We start from the raw sequence: 18,495 nt of genomic DNA on the forward strand, positions 1-18,495 counted from the left end.
CATTCCCCAGTTTAAACACCACTGCCACCGTCCCACTGAGCAGATCCAGCACACCTTCCCACGAGGATATTAGTCCTCCTCCAGTTCAAGTGCAAACTGTCCCGATTATATAGCTCTTACTGTCCATGGAAGAGAGCCTAATCCTCCAAAGATCTGAAGCTCTCCATCCTGCGCCATCTCCTTAGCCATGTGTTAAACTGTATTATCTTCCTATTTCCTAGCAGGTGGCATGGGTAGCAAACCCATGGGAGATCACCAGCCTAGAAGTCCTGTCCTTTAACTTGCCACGCAGCTCCCTGAATCCACTTTGCAGGACTTTGTCACACTTCCTGACTATGTCTTTGGACCACAAAACTTTAGCTGCTCAACTCCCCCTAAGGAATGCACTGGACTCGATCCAGGATATCTCTGGCCCTAGCACCTGAGAGGCACTTAACATCCGGGAATCTCATTCTCATCCACAGAACCTTCTGTTTACTCTCCTAACCAACGAATTCCCTCTCATGACAGTTTGCCTCTTCTCCCCACAGAGCCAAGCACAGTGCCAGAGACCTGATTGCTGTGGGCTTTCTCTGCAAGATCATCTCCAAAACAGTATCCACAACAGTATTCCTGTTATTGAGAGGAAAGGCCACAGGGGAACCATGCGCAGGCTGCCTATTCCTTTTCCCTCTCCTGATGGTCACCCAGTTACCTGGGTCCTGCACCCTAGGTGTGACTACCGCCCTGTATCTCCTGCCAGTCAGAGTTTCAGCCTCTGAGTGGTCCAGAGCTCGTCCAGCGCCAGCGCCAGCACCAACGCCAGTTCCCTGACACTGTCTGTAAGATACTGCACAGCATGCTCTGCTTGCAGGAGTAGTTGTCTGGGACACTCGAGGTCTCCCTGTCTTCCCGCACTCCACTGTCCTGCTTGTCATTCCCACTGCTCTCAACTGTGCAAAAAGAAAGAAACTCACCAGAAGTTTATCTTAGCCACCCCGTCTTCTTGCCAAAGCCTCTTGAGCCAAAGCTTCAGCTGTCCACTCTAACACTGGCCCACACCAACAATGTCACTCCACTTAAACCGAACTGCTTTTTGTAGGCCCTCGCCAAGTACTTAATCACTTACGCAATCTTAAACTCTGCCGAATATCCAATCAGGTCCTGCTTGCTTTTTAAATCTTGTGCTTATTTAACCTCAGGACTTGAAAGAGTCTAACATGCTGAGTACAAACCAGCCCTTTCCGAGTCTCCTATGGTAGCTCTGAACCATTCTTAACAATACAATCTTCTTGTCTCTCTTATAGGTGCCTTTCAGCAGTAGCTCCTCAACCTTCCTGAATGTTCCATGGTCCACATTCTTTGAAAGAACTGGAATCAAGTAAGGCTGGCTTACATCATCCCTTGCATGCACCTTTGGAGGCAGTACCGTAGAATCAGAATCAGCTTTCACATCACCGGCATAAGTAGTTAATTTTGTAGCAGTATAATGCAATACATGAAAAAACTGTGAATTACAGTAAATGTATATAATAGTTACATTAGTGCAAAAAATAGGAATGAAAAAAGTGGAAGTGGTAGGATTACAGTTTCATACAGCACAGTATGCCCTCTAGTACAAAAGACATACCTTCTGAAGGATGTACCAATGAGTTCACTGCCCTGCTGTTGTCCTGCAGTTTCCTTTATGAGTAAGTAGCCTGTTCTCTTTTGAATGTTGATGTGCTGTGTGAGTGTGTGCCTGTGTGAGTGTCTCTCTCGCTCGGTGTGTGTGTGTGTCTATGTTGGGATGTGTGTGTGTACTAGCGCCAGTGCTCTTTAACATCTTCCTCTTGTGTGTTACCAAGCCTCTCCACAACGAGACTGAAGACAGCAGCGGTGTGGCAGTGGACGTCTGATTAGATGGCAACCTCTTTGACATGAGGAGGCTTCACGCAACCACCAAACTCCATAGAGAGCGGGTCCTGGAGCTGCAGTATGCAGGCGACTGTGCTCTTGTGGCCCATACTCCGGAGGATCGTCAGACTGTCCTTGCTGTGGTGGTGAGAGCGTACAGCAGGATGGGGCTGACTGTCAATACCACCAAGACAGAAGTGGTTTGCCAATGGAGCACCAGTGTCCCACCCACTCTACCTGCCTTCACTATTGGTGATGAAAAGCTGTCAGTAGTGCCATCTTTCAAATATCTGGGGAGCATTCTCTCTGACAACGACATCCAGAGCCACATTAAACGGGCATCAGCTGCCTTTGGGAGACTTCGGCTTAGTGTCTTTCAGAACAGGAGCCTTCGTCCCTCCACAAAGGTCGCCATATACCAAGCAGTCTATGTCACCACCCTCCTTTATAGCTGTGAAGCTTGGGTAACCTACAGCCATCACATCAAGTCCTTGGAGCGCTTCCACATAAGCTGCCTCCAGCACATCCTGGGAATTACCTGGCGTGAGCGGGTGCCTCACACTGAAATACTTGTAAAGACCAACTGCAGAAGTATTGAGGATGTCCCCCTGTCGGCTACCCTGCAGAGTGTTATACGGCCAGCTACATCATGGTCGACGCTCAGCAGGAGGGCCGAAGAAGCGCTATAAGGATCAGATGAAGAATGCTTTAAGGAAGTGCAAGATCAGACCCAAGGACCTGGAGGAGGTTGCTGCTGACCGTACCACTTGGCGACAGCTGTGTAGCGACGGGGTTCGTATTCTGGAGATGGAAAGAACAACCAGAAGACAGCAGAAGAGAGCCAGGAGAAATGCAGCCATGGTTGCCACCACTACCACATATACATGTCCCACCTGCAATAGAGCTTGTGGGTCCAGGATAGGACTGTATAGTCATCAAAGATCTCACCGTTAGAGGAGTGGACGTCGTCATCGGGTTTCAATGGACAACCGAAGAAAAGAGAAGTGTGTGTATGTGTGTGTGTGTGTGTGTGTGTGCGTATGGTGTGTGAGTGAGTGAGTGTGTGTCTGTCTTTGTGTGTGTGCCCGTGTCTGTATATCTGTGAGTGTGTGTGTGAGTCTATGTGTGCATGCATCTCTCTCTCTCTCTCTCTCTCTCTGTCTCTCTGTCTGTCATATCTACCCCCTCATTTTAAAGGTTCTTTCTCTGTCTCTTTACTGGGTGGTTTGGCAGCCAATGTTTCGTCAGCATCCAGTTCACGCTTTACAACTTTTCGCACAATACAGTTTGATAGCGTTGATAGGCTTATCACTGAAGCAGGATCCCCTTAAAAATTGGCCCTTAATGTTTTCCCATCTATTTGCCTATGACAAGCAGTGTATTGTGCTGGAAGGGGGATGTGTACTTTGCTGGAACGGGGATGTGTACTTTGCTGGAACGGGGATGTGTATTGTGCTGGAATGGGGATGTGTACTGTGCTGGAATGGGGATGTGTACTGCGCTGGAACGGGGATGTGTACTGCGCTGGAACGGGGATGTGTACTGTGCTGGAATGGGGATGTGTACTGTGCTGGAATGGGGATGTGTACTGTGCTGGAACGGGGATGTGTACTGTGCTGGAACGGGGATGTGTACTGTGCTGGAACGGGGATGTGTACTGTGCGGGAACGGGGATGTGTACTGTGCGGGAACGGGGATGTATACTTTGCTGGAACGGGGATGTGTACTGTGCTGGAATGGGGATGTGTACCGTGCTGGGATGGAAGTTAGCACCTATCTTCATACTTTCTGAAAACTTTGCAAGAAAGGCATCAATTCCATGATCCAAATCATTGACATATAAGGTAAAAAGAATCGGTATTGGTGAGTTGTGGCAATGAGGCATTCTACCAGATGGTTTTGACAGTTTTCTCAGGGAACCACCTCCATTGAATCGGAGTCCCTGGCTCACAACGTCTGCAGGAAATTCCGTGCTGACCACTGCCTGATAGACTTGTCTCTCACAGGAAGGAGGAGGTGTGGGCTCCTAGCCAAATGGAAAACAACCTCCTCAGTGCTCAACTCTTCCCAGTCTTGCACGCAACCGAGCTTGTTGGGATGGAGGACGTGTTGTGGCTGCTCGGACAGCCGAGCGGGCAGGATCTGAGGAGATGGCAGTCTGCCTGGCGCCTGTCAATGAGGGAGATTCTGAACTGCCTGGACCAGCAGGCCGAGCTCAGCTGGAGGCAGCAGCTCTTCCTCGCCCAAACCCAGAGCCAAGTGCAGAGCATCCTGTGCACTCGCAAAGACAGCAGCCTCTGCCCTCTCATTCAAGCAGCCATCTGTGAGGGGCACGAGGAGGAAATACTACGTACACTTGATACAGGTGAGAGCCAACATCCTTACCATCAGTAGAACAGGAAGCTGAACAAGGGCTTGGGGATTTTAGTGTGTGAGGGCTCCTAGGCTCCAGTCCCACCTCGGTGGCTAAACTCACATTCTGGGCTCAGGTTACAGTGGAGCTGTAAACTGACACCATATTGCCAAGGGTGTCACCTGTCATAGAACATAGAGCTGTCCAGACCCTTCAGCCCACAGTGCTGTGCTGAACTTTTAACCTACCCTAAGAATACTTTTACCTTTCCTCCTATCTGCCTCTACCACTATTCCTGGGAGGGTGTTCACACTCCCACCACCCTCTGTGTAAAAAGTTAAATCTGCCATTCACCCTATACTTTCCTTAAATTATGCCCGCTTGTATTAGCCTTTCGGCCCTGGCAAAAACATTCTGGTTATCAACCCTATCTATGTGTCATGTGTCCAGCAACAATGGATATGAAATGAGTCAGGTTTTATAAACAACGATATTTATTAATCTCTACTCAAAACATAGAAAAATAAACAAACTAGTTTAACCGGAAGTTAACCGTTATGCGGCTATCTCAAACAAATAGTCAAACTTAGAAATAGTTCTTAACGAGTTCTCATTCAAGTACAGTCTTAAAGTCGTAAGTTGAAAAGTCCAAGAGATTTTTACAGTCTTTAAGGAGAGACTTTACTGCAGCAACAATTCCTCCAAAGGAAATGACGAATCTGCCGATCACAGTCAAGCGATGCTTTGTCCAAAGTAGTCACGTCGAATATAAGGTCATGACGTAACTGACCTTTTCTCTCGAGAGGGGGACACTGCACAAACCGTCCTGACCTTGTAGGGGTGTACTCAAACGTGCATGCCACAATTTCCCGGACGATTCTGATTCCAAGTAGTTGGATCATTTCCAAAGCATCAAACGTCATTAACTTTACCCAATCTTTCGGGTTCCCGTACTTTGGTAAAGTCTTCACTCTCCAGCACGAGACTGTAAAGGTAAAACAAAGGTGCAACAAACAAAAACTGGCAGCGATTGACAAAACTGCCGGCAACAACGTGTTTGCACCTTAAAATAGAAAGTAAAACTGCATCACACTTTGGCGGGCTTCCTGAAATACTGTAGGGAACATGCCATCATGTGACATAACATCACCCCATGGTCATGAGATAATTACATCATCCCACTGTCCTGTGATCAAACTGTGGGCATGTAACACTATGCCTCTTATAACCTTCTAGACCTCTGTCGATTCATCCTCATTCACTCCAGAGAAAAGCCCGAGCTCACTCAACCTATCCTCATGAGACACGGTCTCTAATCCAGGCAGCATCCTGGTAAATCCCCTCTGCACCCTCTCTAAAGCTTCCACATCCTTCCTGCCAGATGACATTGGCAGTTCCTCCAGCTGTGTGTTGCTGCGGATTCCAGAGCCAGCAGTCCTTTGTTGCACTGTACCCCTGCCAGCAGGGGCCAGACATCACTGACAGAAGCGGGCACAGTACTGACAGTAATGGGTCAGCAGCCTGCATGGATTGTTGGGGAGGAGTGACACATTCAGGCTTTGCTAGCCTGGCCCGACTGAACTCCATTTCCAGGGGAGGCTGTCACTGAGCAGGTTACCAGCTGTCGTCTTGGTTTACAGTGGCTGCCACCACCAGCGACCCAGGGGTTGCAGCTCGCACTCTTGCCTGTGTGGCGGACGTGTTGGGCTGCATGGCTGGGGGACGAGGTGGTCTGCGGAGTGGGCCCGCCGCCAATCAGGCCTGGTCGGAAGCCTTCCGGCTGCTGGAGAGCAGGGAGCTGGCGCTGGGAGTGAAGAAGCTGGCAGAGGAGCGGAGCAAGTGGCTGAGCAGGTGAGGGTCAGAAACAAGTTTGTTATCGGTGACAAAGGTCATGAAATGTGTCGCTTTGTGGCAGCAGTACTGTGTGAGGTACAAAACAATTACCACATGACAATAACAGAGCATACACCCAGTGTATATCTGTGGTAGTTCATCCACCTGGAGGTTCCATGTTGTGTGTTCAGAGATGCTCTTGCACACACCACTGTTGTAACGTGTGGTTATTTGAATTACTGTCACCTTCCTGTCAGCTTGAGCCAGTCTGGCCCTTCTCCTCTGGCCTCTCTCATTAACAAGGTGTTTTCACCCACAGAACTGCCCCTCACTGGATGTTCATTGTTTTCACACCATTCTCTGTAAACTCTGCAGAACGTCATGTATGAAAATTCCAGGAGATCAGCAGTTTCTGAGATATTCAAACCACCCTGTCTGGCACCAACAATCATTCCATGATTAGAGTCACTTAGATTACATTTCTTTCTCATTCTGATGTTTAGTCTGAACAACAACTGAACCTTTTGGCTATGTCTGCATGCTTTTATGCATTGAGTTGCTGTCACATGATTGCCTGGTTAGGTATTTGTATTAACGAGCAGTTGTACAGGTGTACCTAATAAAGTGGCCACTGAATGTTCGGCATTACTACACAGTACAGGCCCTTCAGCCAACAATGACGAACTGACCTTGTAACCTACTCTAAGATTAATGTACCCTTCCCTCCTACATAGCTCTCCACTTTTCTGTTATCCACTTGCTTGTCTAAGAGTTTCTTAAATCCCCTTCATGTATCTGCTTCTATGACCAGGGTGTTCCATGTGCTCACCACTCTCTTTGTTGAAATGTTACCTGTGACATCCCCCACACTTTCAGTGGTTCAGTGGTTCCATTTAATAGCTCAGAATGTATACAGTATACAGCCTGAAATTCTTACTCTTTGCAGACATCCACCAAACAGAAGGAAATGAATGACAGAGAAACGTTAGAAGCCCTGAGCCCCCTCCTATTAGCTCTTGTGCCTCTTGGTACTAGTGAGAAGAGGGCATGCCTCACCAGGCCTGTCGGATCACTGTCTGACTGGGGCCAGGGTTCTGTAGTGACTGAGTGCCCAGGTCAACACAGGAATTGCCTGGGATGGCCAGAATCAAGAGACGAGTCAAACCTGCAGATGTAGGCTCTGTCATACCACTACAGTGCACAAGCCCAGAGACAGAAATATTTATGCCTGGTTTACCGAAAACAGCAGCCAGAGGTTAAGGAATGTTTTCATTTCACCCTTACAACATAAGATTATTGAGAGGCATAGATGAGTAGTCAGCCAGTATCTTTTCCGCAGGGTCGTATTGACTAACATTAGAGGGCATGCATTTAAGCTGAGAAGAGGAAATGTGTGGAGCAAGTTCTCTATTACACTGAGGGGTGTCTGTCTGGAATGTGCTGCCGGGGCAGTGCTGGAAGTGAGAAGAGAGAAGAGGATAGGCCCATGAACGTGAAAAGACAGATATCAACATTGTGTGGGCAGAATGCATTATATTAGTTAGGCTAGTTTAATTATTAGTTTATTTAGTTTGGCACAACATCATAGGTTAAGGAGCCTGTTCCTGTGCAGTACTGTTCTAAGATTCAGCTGTGAAAAAGGATCTCAGCAAGGCTTACTCGCCTGTAAAATCAAATAAACGTTGGAACAAGCTTACTGAAAATCTATTTCAACCTCCTTAGTAGGTAATTGAAGTGTTACCCTCAATTCACAGGATATCAGTCACAGAATTCCCTCATCTAAACAAATAAAACCTTTGCAGTGCTAATGACCCATCTCTTCATGTTTATTCAGCGTAGATTAGACTGTTAAGGGGGCAGGGAGTACTGATGAACGGTCTCAGTCTGAAATGCCAACTCTTTATTCCCCTCCATAGACGCTGCCTGACCTGCTGAATTTCAACAGTATTTTGTGTGTCTTGCTCTGGATTTCCAACATCTGCAGAATCTCTTGTGTTTTGGAACCTTTTGTCTCAGGGTCAATACAGTAAATCAGCCAGTATTTTTGCTCCTTTGCATATAACTGTGTGTATGGGTGTTCTGGAGTATAAAGGTTACATTTTCATAGCACCTTTCACAATCTCACAATTTTAAAACACTTCACAAACAGTGAAGTACATTTTAAAGTCTGGTCAGTGGCAGTGTGGGACCTGAGGCAGCCAATTTCAAAACTTCTTCATGTTACACGCTTGGGCGATCATGGCTTTCCACATCAAACGATCTCACGCAGTGTTAATGATATCTCGTACACTTAGATCTGTTAGTTCTTTCACAGTGTCCATATATTTTCTTCTTTGCCTTCCTCTTCCGTGTTTCCCAGGCATACGACCTTGAAATGTAAGGCATTTTATTTCTCCCTTTCTGATGACATGGCCCTGGAAATTTCAAAACAGCTTAGTGATATAATGCTTAGGTAGTTTGGATTTATTTGTATTCTTGATGGAGGAATAATTTTCAGCCAATAAATTTCTTATCAAAAGATTGTCATAAGAACTTTCAAGTGTCTCCAACTGCAGCCCTGTAACAGGTGAGGTGTTTTTTGAAGCTATTGAATCCCAATGTTTTGAGATACAAAAGTTCTTTGGAAGTCAAGAATGAGGTATAAAACTTGTGGCTACAGCCATTTCTTTAAGTGTTACAAGAGTAAAGAAGAACAAGAAGAAGCGTTGAGAGACCAAAGAAAAGACCAGACTAAAAAAGTAGTCTTAGTTGACTCATATCAGACTAGGGATAATAAAATTCCTGTGATAACAGTTAACCTGTAAAATAGCCAGTTTCAAGTGGCTTTTCACCTGCTTCTGAAGACTAATAAGTTCCTAGAAAATTACAGGAACAACTGGTCCATAATTACTGGAAAACTGACTGAAATTCCATGTATATGGATGATTATATAAAAAAAACAAGCAAGCATCGGAAAATTAAACTACAAGGAAAATTCAGGAAAAATAACAATCATATACCCCAACCCAACAAACTTTAACCACTGATTCAGAAATGAGAAAGCCACAAAGTAGGTGTATGTGACGTTGACACCTACCGCATTTGAATAGTGTCCTGGCAGTTGGTGTCTGGAATCACACCGGTATAAATTCTTGGGGGAGACACTTCATGGGTGCCACTGTGCACAGAACTGTACCCAAGTGAAGTTCAGGGGCTGAGTAAAGGTTTAATTTGAGCTGAAGTGAACCAGTGTGTGAGCAAATGTTGTAAAGCTCCCATCTAAACTACCAGCAGCTTGTCAGCTACTCTAAGGAAAACATTATAGTTCATGTTCCAAGTTTATTTGTTATACTGTATGTACTTTGAAACATACAGCAAAACGTGTCCTTTATAAAAAATGTGTCAAATGTGGGGCTATTGGGATTTTGACACTTTTTTTAACCGTGCCCATGGTCTGCTCTTTATTAAATTACGGTATTGCTTTGCACTGTTGTAACTATATGTTATAATTATATTTCCTTTTGTTTGTGTTATAATTATATGTTTTTTTGTCAGTTTTAGTCCTGGTCTGTCCTGTGTTTCTGTGATATCATACTGGAGGAACGTTGTATCATTTTTTAATGCATGCATTTCTAAATGACAATAAATGAGGACTGAGTGTCCTCATAATCTTAAAAAAAAATCAAATCAGCAAGGATTGTGCTGGACACCCCTGCAAGTGTCACCACAGTAATGGCATCAACACAGCATATCCACAACTCACTAACCCTAACCATCTGCCTTTGAAATGTGGAAGACGACCCACACGGTCACAGGGAGAATGTACAAACTCCTTACAGACAGGGGCAAGAATTGCTGTAATGATGTTATGCTAACCACTATGCTACTGTGCCGTGGTGTGTAAGGAAACAAAAGATTATATTGCTTTATTGGTTTACAGTAACAAAACAGAAATGGATATTTAAAGTATTGTTCTAGAGAACTAAAATCTGGGGACCTCACAAACGTTCAATGCACCAGAGAATGTTGTGCCATGTTGATTTTTTTTCCCCTCTGTCTTTGGTATGCTTCATGTAGACCTGACCTGCTTGTGAGAGCTGCCCGTCACTACGAGGGGGCAGAGCAAATCCTGATCCGACAGGCTGTCATGACGGCCCGTCAGTTCATCTCAATGAGGGAGGCGGAACTTCCTCCCATGAATCACTGGTTGATTGCCGAATGCCCAGCTCGTATCGATTTTTCGGGTAAGTCCACAGGACCGGATGGTGTGAAGGAAATGGGCAGTGCTCAGCAGTGAAAGAGAAACAGTATTTCAGGCCTATTCAGATCCTATTCAGACACTTGGTCCTGAAATGTTCATTCTGTTTCTTTTCCACTAATGCTGCCTGACCTGCAGATTATAGCCAGCACCTTCAATTGGTTTGAGGATTCCAGCATCTGCAGGTTTTTATTCTCACTAAATTCTTCAGTTGTCAAGATGATAAAATAAATAAATTAAGTTGTGGTCCACATCATGGAAGAGTTGAGAAGCTGCAGCTGAGAGTAAGCCGGTGTTAGATTAAGCCCTCTCTGCACTGTTTAAGGAGATTGCCTTAAGTCTGGCCACATTGTTGGATAATAATCAACCATTTCAAATCATTCAGAGCATAGAATGGTACAGCACAGTACAGGCTCTTCATTCACAATGCTGTACTGATCTTTTAATCTACCCCAGGATCAATCTAACTCTTCCCTTCCACATAACCATTCAGGTTTCTATCATACAGCAGTTTTCATAAATGCCCCTAATGTATCTGCCTCTACCACTACTCCTGACAGCACATTCCACACACCCACCACTCTCCTAAAGCACGACAGCACTGAACCAGGCCCTTTGGCCCATCTAGTTTGTGCTGAACTGTTATTCTGCCTCCTCCCATCAACCTACACATGGACCACAGCCCTCCATGCTCCTTCCATCCATGTGATCATCCAGACTTCTCTTAAATGTTGAAAGCTAACTCACTCCACCACTTGTGCTGGCTGCTCATTCCGCACTCTTGCCACTTACTGAGTGAAGAAGTTTCCCCTCATGTTCCCCTTAAATATTTCACTTAACACCCTTGATCCACGACCTCTAGTTCCAGTCTCACCCAACCTTAGTGAAGAAAGCCTGTTTGCATTTACCCTATCTATACCCCTCGCAGATTTGAATCCTATCAAATCTCCCCCTGTTCTCCTACTCTCAAGGGAAGAAAGCCGTGACCCTTTTAACCTTTCCCTACTGCTCAGGCCCTCAACAACCTTTCTTGGCAGCATCCTTGTAAATACTCTCTGAATTCTTTCAATCTTATTGATATCTTTCCTGCAGGCGGGTGACCAGAACTGCACTCAGTACTGCAAATTAGGCCTCACCAAAGTCTTACTCAACTTCAACCAAATACCTCAGCATCTGTACTCTATACTTTGATTTATGAAGGCCAATGTGCTAAAACCTCTCTTTATGACCCTGTCTATCTATAACACCACTTTCACGGCATTATGGATCTGTATACATAATGGATATGTAAAATACCTACCTCTGACATCTGCTCATACTTTCCACCAATCACCTTAAAATTGTACCTCTTGTATTAGCCATTTCTGTCCTGGGAGTAGCTTCCTAAAGTTTTTTATCATTTTTCTTAATCCTTTCCGAAAGCCACCCTCACAGCGGCATGTGCAAATTCTGAAGCCTGTCTCCTGCAGGTGGCTGGAGTGACACACCACCCATCACGTACGAGCACGGGGGAATGGTGCTGGATGTTGCTGTCCGAGTGGATGGGCAGAAGCCGATCGGAGCAAAGGTGTGCCGTACCCCAGAGCCAAAGCTGCGGCTGGTCATGAGCCGAGGGGACAGGGAGCAGGGGATGCCCTTGGAGATAACATGCCAGAGCCTGGACGATCTGAAGGACTACTGCCAACCCCATGCACCAGGTACCGTGCTTTCCTTGCTGATGGTTATCCTGAATGTTGGCCTTTGGAGGTCCCAGGGGAAACCCCTGTTCTGTGCTCATTTGTCTAATTAGGGTAACGCTTCAGTTAGATGGGAACTGCTGCAAGACCAACTTTTATTGCCGGTTATTAATCACTCTTGCAAAGGTAGGGGGGGGCTGCCTGCTCCAACCTTTCTGCCATCTCTCTGTTGAGGTAACTGCCACAGTGTTGCCCAGGAGGGGACTTCCAAGCTGTGTCCCACCAACAAAGAGGGATAGGTGATATATTTCCAAGCCAAGCCAGTGTGAATCTTACGGAGAGTTGGCGGAGGAACCTAAAGAGTGTGATGCTCCACTTCATCTTCTGCCCCTGTCCTTGGGTTTGTGTCCCAGATTCTGAAATGCTTTTTGATCTGCAGTGGGACATCCTGAGGCCATGGTGTACTGGTGGTAGATCAGCCTTGATGGCCAAGCAAAGACTAAATCAGAAATACATAACTTCAATCCCCACTACAGTCACCTGTACTGATGCTCCTTTGTAACACTGAGGGAATTCTGCACCATCAGAAATGCACTGGACATTAAACAGAGCCCCTGTCAGCTGTTCCAGTCAAATACAAAATATCCCAAGAGGGGGAGTTCAAGCCATGGGGTTCTGTCATCGGCTAGTCAGAAGATCGATAGCCAAAACTGAAGAGTGGAAGCCCAGGGACTGGGGCCCTGTTCTGGAGTTGGAGAACTGTCCTCGTGTTTAGGTGGGTGGGTGGTTGGGAGAAGGGAAGGGGACTTATTTTGTTGTTGTTTTGTTGCTTGTTGTGTTTATTTTTGTGCTGTTCTACCAAGTATTGTGGGAATGCTATTTTGGTGCCAGAATGTGTGGTGACATTTGCGGGCTGCCCCCAGCACATCCTTAGGTGTGTTAGTTATTAATGCAAACAACATATTTTGCTGTTTGTTTTGATTTTCATGTGATATATAAATCTGAATCTGAAACTAAATCTGACCTATTGTTTTGACCAACATATACTTTGAATTCAACATTATGTACAAAAACATAGCTTATTCTCCTATTATAACATTGTTGTTTGTGCACAAATTGGCTGCTGAGTTTCCCATCTTAATACAACTACCCTTTTCACGTGAAATTAGGAAAAAAAGATTTCCCTGGGATGTTCTGGAAGTTACTGTATTGGTTCATTATTGTCACATGTACTGAGGTACAGTGTAAAACTTTGTTTTGTAGGTCATCCATACAAATCACGGCATCAAGATAGTACAAGGAAAAAGCATTATGCAATGTAGAATATAGTGTTACTGTGTACACGCCTGGCTCAGATGCTGTATGTCATCTATATACCCAGACCTTTACAAACTGTCGTCATGGGTTTGTTAACTTACATTGGTTGTTAAACGGTATCCCAGTTTCTAATTCTCAACTCTCTTTTCAAATCACTTGATAGCCTTACCATCCTTTATCCTCCAGCCCTTTGTTCGATTGGAGTGTAGAATTGTTATTTTTCTTGTAGTTTCATTTTCCTATGCTCACTCGTATTTTTATATAATCACCTGTAATTGTTCAGTAAATATGGTACAGTTGCTTTTGTATTTTTCTAGAAACTTAGTGTTCTGTAGTAGGTGCCACACTACTTGAATCTGGCTATTTTATAAGTAACTTGTTATCACTGGAATGTTGTTATCTCTAGTCTGATATGAGACAACCACAACTACTGCTTCTCTTTTTCCTATCGTTGTTCTCTTGGCTCCTCTTTATTTGTTCATTATTCATTCTTGTAACATTTAATAAAATTGCAAAGCAATAAGTCTTATGCCTCATTCTTGACTTCCAAAGAACCTTTGGATTGCAAAAACATCAGGATCCAACACTGACAATCCCATGGGGTAGCTATGCTCCTCCACTTTCACACCCAAGCAATTTATCAGCTATTGGTGTCCACGTCTTAGACAGCTGAGCTATGGAAGGCATCCCTAACCTGTGAAGGCATTGGCACTAATATCTCCTAAAGTGTCCCATTGTTAAATCTTACCTGGATACAGTAATGGGCCTTGGAATATTTTGCTGTATTAAAGACTCTATGTAAATACAACCTGTTGATGATGTGAAAATAATTAATCAATGAAGCTCTATCAGTTTGTCCACAACAGGCATTGATATGAAGAGAAGTACTGAATATTTAGAGGGAATCATAACAAGTCCTTACCTTTAGACTTAAAATTGATGCCACAATCTCTAAAATGAAACAACTCTGCTAGTAAATTAGCTGTTGTGGAATTTATATTGGAAATGAACAACTGAACATAGAACAGGCCATTTGATGCCAGTTTCAACTAATCCCATCTACCTGTACGTGCCCATATCCCTCCAGTCCTTGCCTGTTCATGTGTCTGTCCAAATGCCTCTTGCTGCCAATCCTGCCTCTACCACCTCCCCTAGCAGCACATTCCAGCACCTGCTTCTCTCTGTTTAAAAATAAACCTGCCTTAGGTTTCTGCTTTCAGCTTTCGCCCTCACCTTAAAGCTAGGTGCCCTAGCATCTGACATTACCACTGTGGGAAACATTCTCTGACTACCTATGCCACGGATCATTTTAGATATTGGAGTTACTGTGTGTTTTTAATAAATATACCATTATTGACAGGAGCTTTGTTGAAGGCAGCCTTCATCTGCACAGAAATCATCCAGTACCCCTCCCAGGTGTCTCTGCAGGATCAGCTGATGACAGGGTTTGGCGGAGGCTTTGAGCTTCATACTTGGTCCAGCCTGCCGCATGGATCTGGCATGGGTGAGTAACCACAGACCAGCCTGGGGACAAGCAGCTATTGCTGGCGCCAAAAATAAATTTGGTTTCCTTCTCTCTTAGAAATCCATTTCTCCTTCCCTTCCCTTAATCCTACTAATCTGCAGTGGCTCCAGCACACTTTTAATTCTAATGCTCCAACACTTGGATACTGAATAAATTAAAACATAATTTAAGGGAAAATACTTCCATTTGATAAGCCTGTAAGAAAAGATAGTTGCCTATCACTTTATCGAGGCAGCTGGACTTGCTGTGTTGTCTAGAAGATGTTACACCACTTATCCGAGAGGCTTCTTCAGTTTATAACTACCACCATGGATCAGAACTGAAGAAGCCTCTCAGATGAGCGGCGAAATGTCTTCACGACAGCACAGCAAGTCCAGTTGCCTTGATTTGCTACTGCTCGATATACAATGACCTGGATGACTGAGAACCTTCGTAGACCTATCGCTTTATTTTTTTTCAATATATCCTGTATTATAATCAAGATTCACTGCTCTTCTCTCATTCTTCAAAATATCTCATCCCGTATCTTCTTTACCTCATTGTTATATTGAGCTTTTAAAACTCAAGTCTAACTACAGCTGCTCTTCCTTCCTGATTTCTCGCTTTCTATTCAACTCTATTATCTCAGTATGTGCCTGTGACTCTTCAGCTCGATTAAAGTATTTGAACCTTATAAACCCACATGTGAGGAGGAGCCTTTGTTGAGGTTTGTACTCAGTGGCTGTTTATTAGGTACCACCTTCTCATCATCTGCTGCTATAGCCCATCCACTTCAGGGCTCGACGTGTTGTGCATTCAGAGATGCTCTTCTGCACACCACTGTTGTAACGTGTGGTTATTTGGGTTACTGTCAGCTTGAACCAGTCTGGCTATTTTTCTCTGATCTCTCTCTCATTAACAAGGCATTTTCACCTATGGAACTGCCACTCATCGAATGTTTTTTTCCTCACTATTCTCTGTAAACTCTGGAGACTGTTGTATGTGAAAATTCCAGAAGTTCAGCAGTTTCTGAGATACTCAAACCACTCCATCAGGCACCAACAAAAACAATCTATGTCACATATACAGTATCATATTTCTTGACAATTTTGATGTTTGGTCAGAACAACAACTGAACCTCTTAACCATATCTGCATGCTTTTATGCTTTCAGTTGCTGTTATATGATGTGCTGATTAGATATTTGCATCAACAAGAATGTTTATAGGTGTACTTAATAAAGTGGCCACTAAGTGTATGTTTTTTTGACTGTACTGTCTCAAACTCAGACAACTATGTTTTATAGCCCTGGCCAAGGTCACTGTACCACACACTGAATGTAAATTACATCTTGTCATTTGATTACAAATAATCCTTGTCATCCAATAGTAAGGGGCACAGACCCCACAAAACACCTCTTTAAATAATCACAAATATCTTAAAAGTATTAATACCTATAAACAGCAATCAGCTCTAGAGTGACAAGATACCAGCATGTGAGTAAAGGGCTCTCTGTAATAGAACAGTGACTTTGATGTTTCAGAGCAGACAGCCACTAACACTAGAGGCCTGGAAGTGATCACAGTGACTCTCTACTGAAAGCATTTAATATGTTTGGTCAGGTATTAATAAGCAACAAAATATAAAACCTTTTTATACCTATGTGCATTCTTGCTCTTTTGGAAATGTTTGCAGTCGTCTGCTGCTGAAGCCCATCCACTTCAAGGTTCAATGTTCTGTGCATTCAGAGATGCTCTTCTGCACACCACTGTTGTAACGCCTGTTATATCACCTTCCTGTCGGCTTGAACTAGTGCCCATTCTCATTAACAAAGCATTTTTGCCCATAGAATTGCTGCTCACAGGATGTTTTTTCACACCCTATTCCCTATAAACTCTCCAGACTGTTGTGCACAAAAATCTCAGCAGATCAGCAGTTTATGAGATATTCAACCACCAGTCAATTGAAGTCAATTTGTACCAAGTGTATTTCATAAATTTTCATGTGTGGCTCCAAGCCTCTGGTAAAAATTGGAGGATACATTCAAGTATCTGTGGGAAGCAAACCAGCAGCAATGTGAACTGAGCGAAGCGTAGAAATGGGAGCAGCACATGGCCATTCACGCCCTTTGTGGTCATCTCAGAACCACCTTCCCCATACTCCCTTAACCTATAACCTCCCTTAATCTGTACTGACTGAGATCCTGGGACAAGACCTCCGCAGCATCCTGGGTTGAGAATTCCAAAGATTCTCATCTGTGCTGACTGTCAAGCCCATTATCCTGAGAATATGACTCCAGTCAAAGATAGACCAACTCACATCTCCCCAACCAAGTCGCATAGCTTTTTGAATGTTTCACTGAGATAATTTCTGATTCTTCTAAACCACACTACCTGTGTATATACTGTATATACTAATCCCATTTTATTCTCCTTATATTCAGCTGTACACAGGGGTGGGTTGGGGGTCAATTTACAGCTGTCCCACCAACCTGCATGTATTTGGGATTTGCAGAGTTACCTTCAAGCTCCCGGAGGAAGCACAAAGCAGTAATGAGGAAAGCGGGCAAAGTCCACTCGAACAGTGCCCAAGTTTAGGGTTGAGCCCAGGTCCTGGACTTGTGAGGTGGCAGCTCACTAGCTGTGTCACTGCGCTACTCTCCTTATTTGACAAACAATTAGTAGTGGTGACTGACCCTTGATCGTTAATGATACAATGAACGTTTAAGGGTTCATTGCAGTAATTGTCAGATTGTTCCCTCTTTGTTTTCCTAGGTACAAGTAGCATCCTGGCAGGTGCCATCGTGGCAGCCCTGATCTCGGCTGCTGGGAAGTCCTGTGATACTGCCTCCATGATCCACATTGTTCTTCATCTGGAGCAGATCCTGACCACAGGTAATCAGCGCGACATCCCAGACATCTAGGCTTCGTGATTATCAGGGGACTTGATCCAGGCAACTCCTTTAAAGTGGCCAATTCTACGATAGACAAGTTGTTCATTGCAACACAAACAAAATGCTGGAGGAACTCAGCAGCTCAAAAACATACAAAACCTACAGCACAAGACTGCGCCAAATATGCCCTTACCTGAGAAATTACCTAGGATTACCCATAGCTCTCTATTTTTCTAAGGTCCATGTACCTATCCAGGAGTCTGTTAAAAGACCCTATCGTATCCGCCTCCACCACCATCGCCGGCAGCCCATTCCATGCTCTCACCACTCTCTGCGTAAAAAAACTTACCCCTGATATCTCCTCTGTACCTACCTCCAAGCACCTTAAAAATGTGCCCACTCATGCAAGCCATTTCAGCCCTGGGAAAATGCCTCTGACTATCCACACGATCAATGCCTCTCAACATCTTATATACCTCTATCAGGTCACCTCTCATCCTCTGCCGCTCCAAGGAAAAAAGGCCGAGTTCATTCAACCTATTCTCATAAGACATGTTCCCCAATCCAGGCAACATCCTCGTAAATCTCCTCTGCTCCCTTTCTATGGATTCCACATCCTTCCTGTAGTGAGGCAACTAGAACAGAGCACAGTACTCCAAGTGGGGTCTGACCAGGGTGGTATATAGCTGCAACATTACTTCTCCAATTCCACGATTGATGAAGGCCAATACACCATATGTTTTCTTAACCACGGAGTCAACCTGCGCAGCTGCATTGAGTGTCCTATGGACTTGGACCCCAAGATCCC

At 44.6% G+C, this 18,495-nt stretch overlaps 1 protein-coding gene across 2 annotated transcripts in view; it reads left to right on the forward strand.

The window, feature by feature from the left end:
• Positions 1 to 18,495, forward strand: part of LOC134356069 (L-fucose kinase) — a 370,621-nt gene that overhangs the window by 333,154 nt on the left and 18,972 nt on the right. For both annotated transcript variants that reach the window (XM_063066612.1, XM_063066613.1), the window contains exons 14-20: positions 1,287 to 1,360; positions 3,882 to 4,240; positions 5,869 to 6,079; positions 10,118 to 10,284; positions 11,768 to 11,995; positions 14,652 to 14,795; positions 17,569 to 17,688. In XM_063066612.1, the coding sequence (XP_062922682.1) occupies positions 1,287 to 1,360; positions 3,882 to 4,240; positions 5,869 to 6,079; positions 10,118 to 10,284; positions 11,768 to 11,995; positions 14,652 to 14,795; positions 17,569 to 17,688 (1,303 nt within the window). The remainder of the gene's footprint in view (positions 1 to 1,286; positions 1,361 to 3,881; positions 4,241 to 5,868; positions 6,080 to 10,117; positions 10,285 to 11,767; positions 11,996 to 14,651; positions 14,796 to 17,568; positions 17,689 to 18,495) is intronic.

This window comes from Mobula hypostoma, chromosome 14, assembly GCF_963921235.1.
Source record: "Mobula hypostoma chromosome 14, sMobHyp1.1, whole genome shotgun sequence".
NCBI classification, from domain to species: Eukaryota; Metazoa; Chordata; class Chondrichthyes; order Myliobatiformes; family Myliobatidae; genus Mobula; species Mobula hypostoma.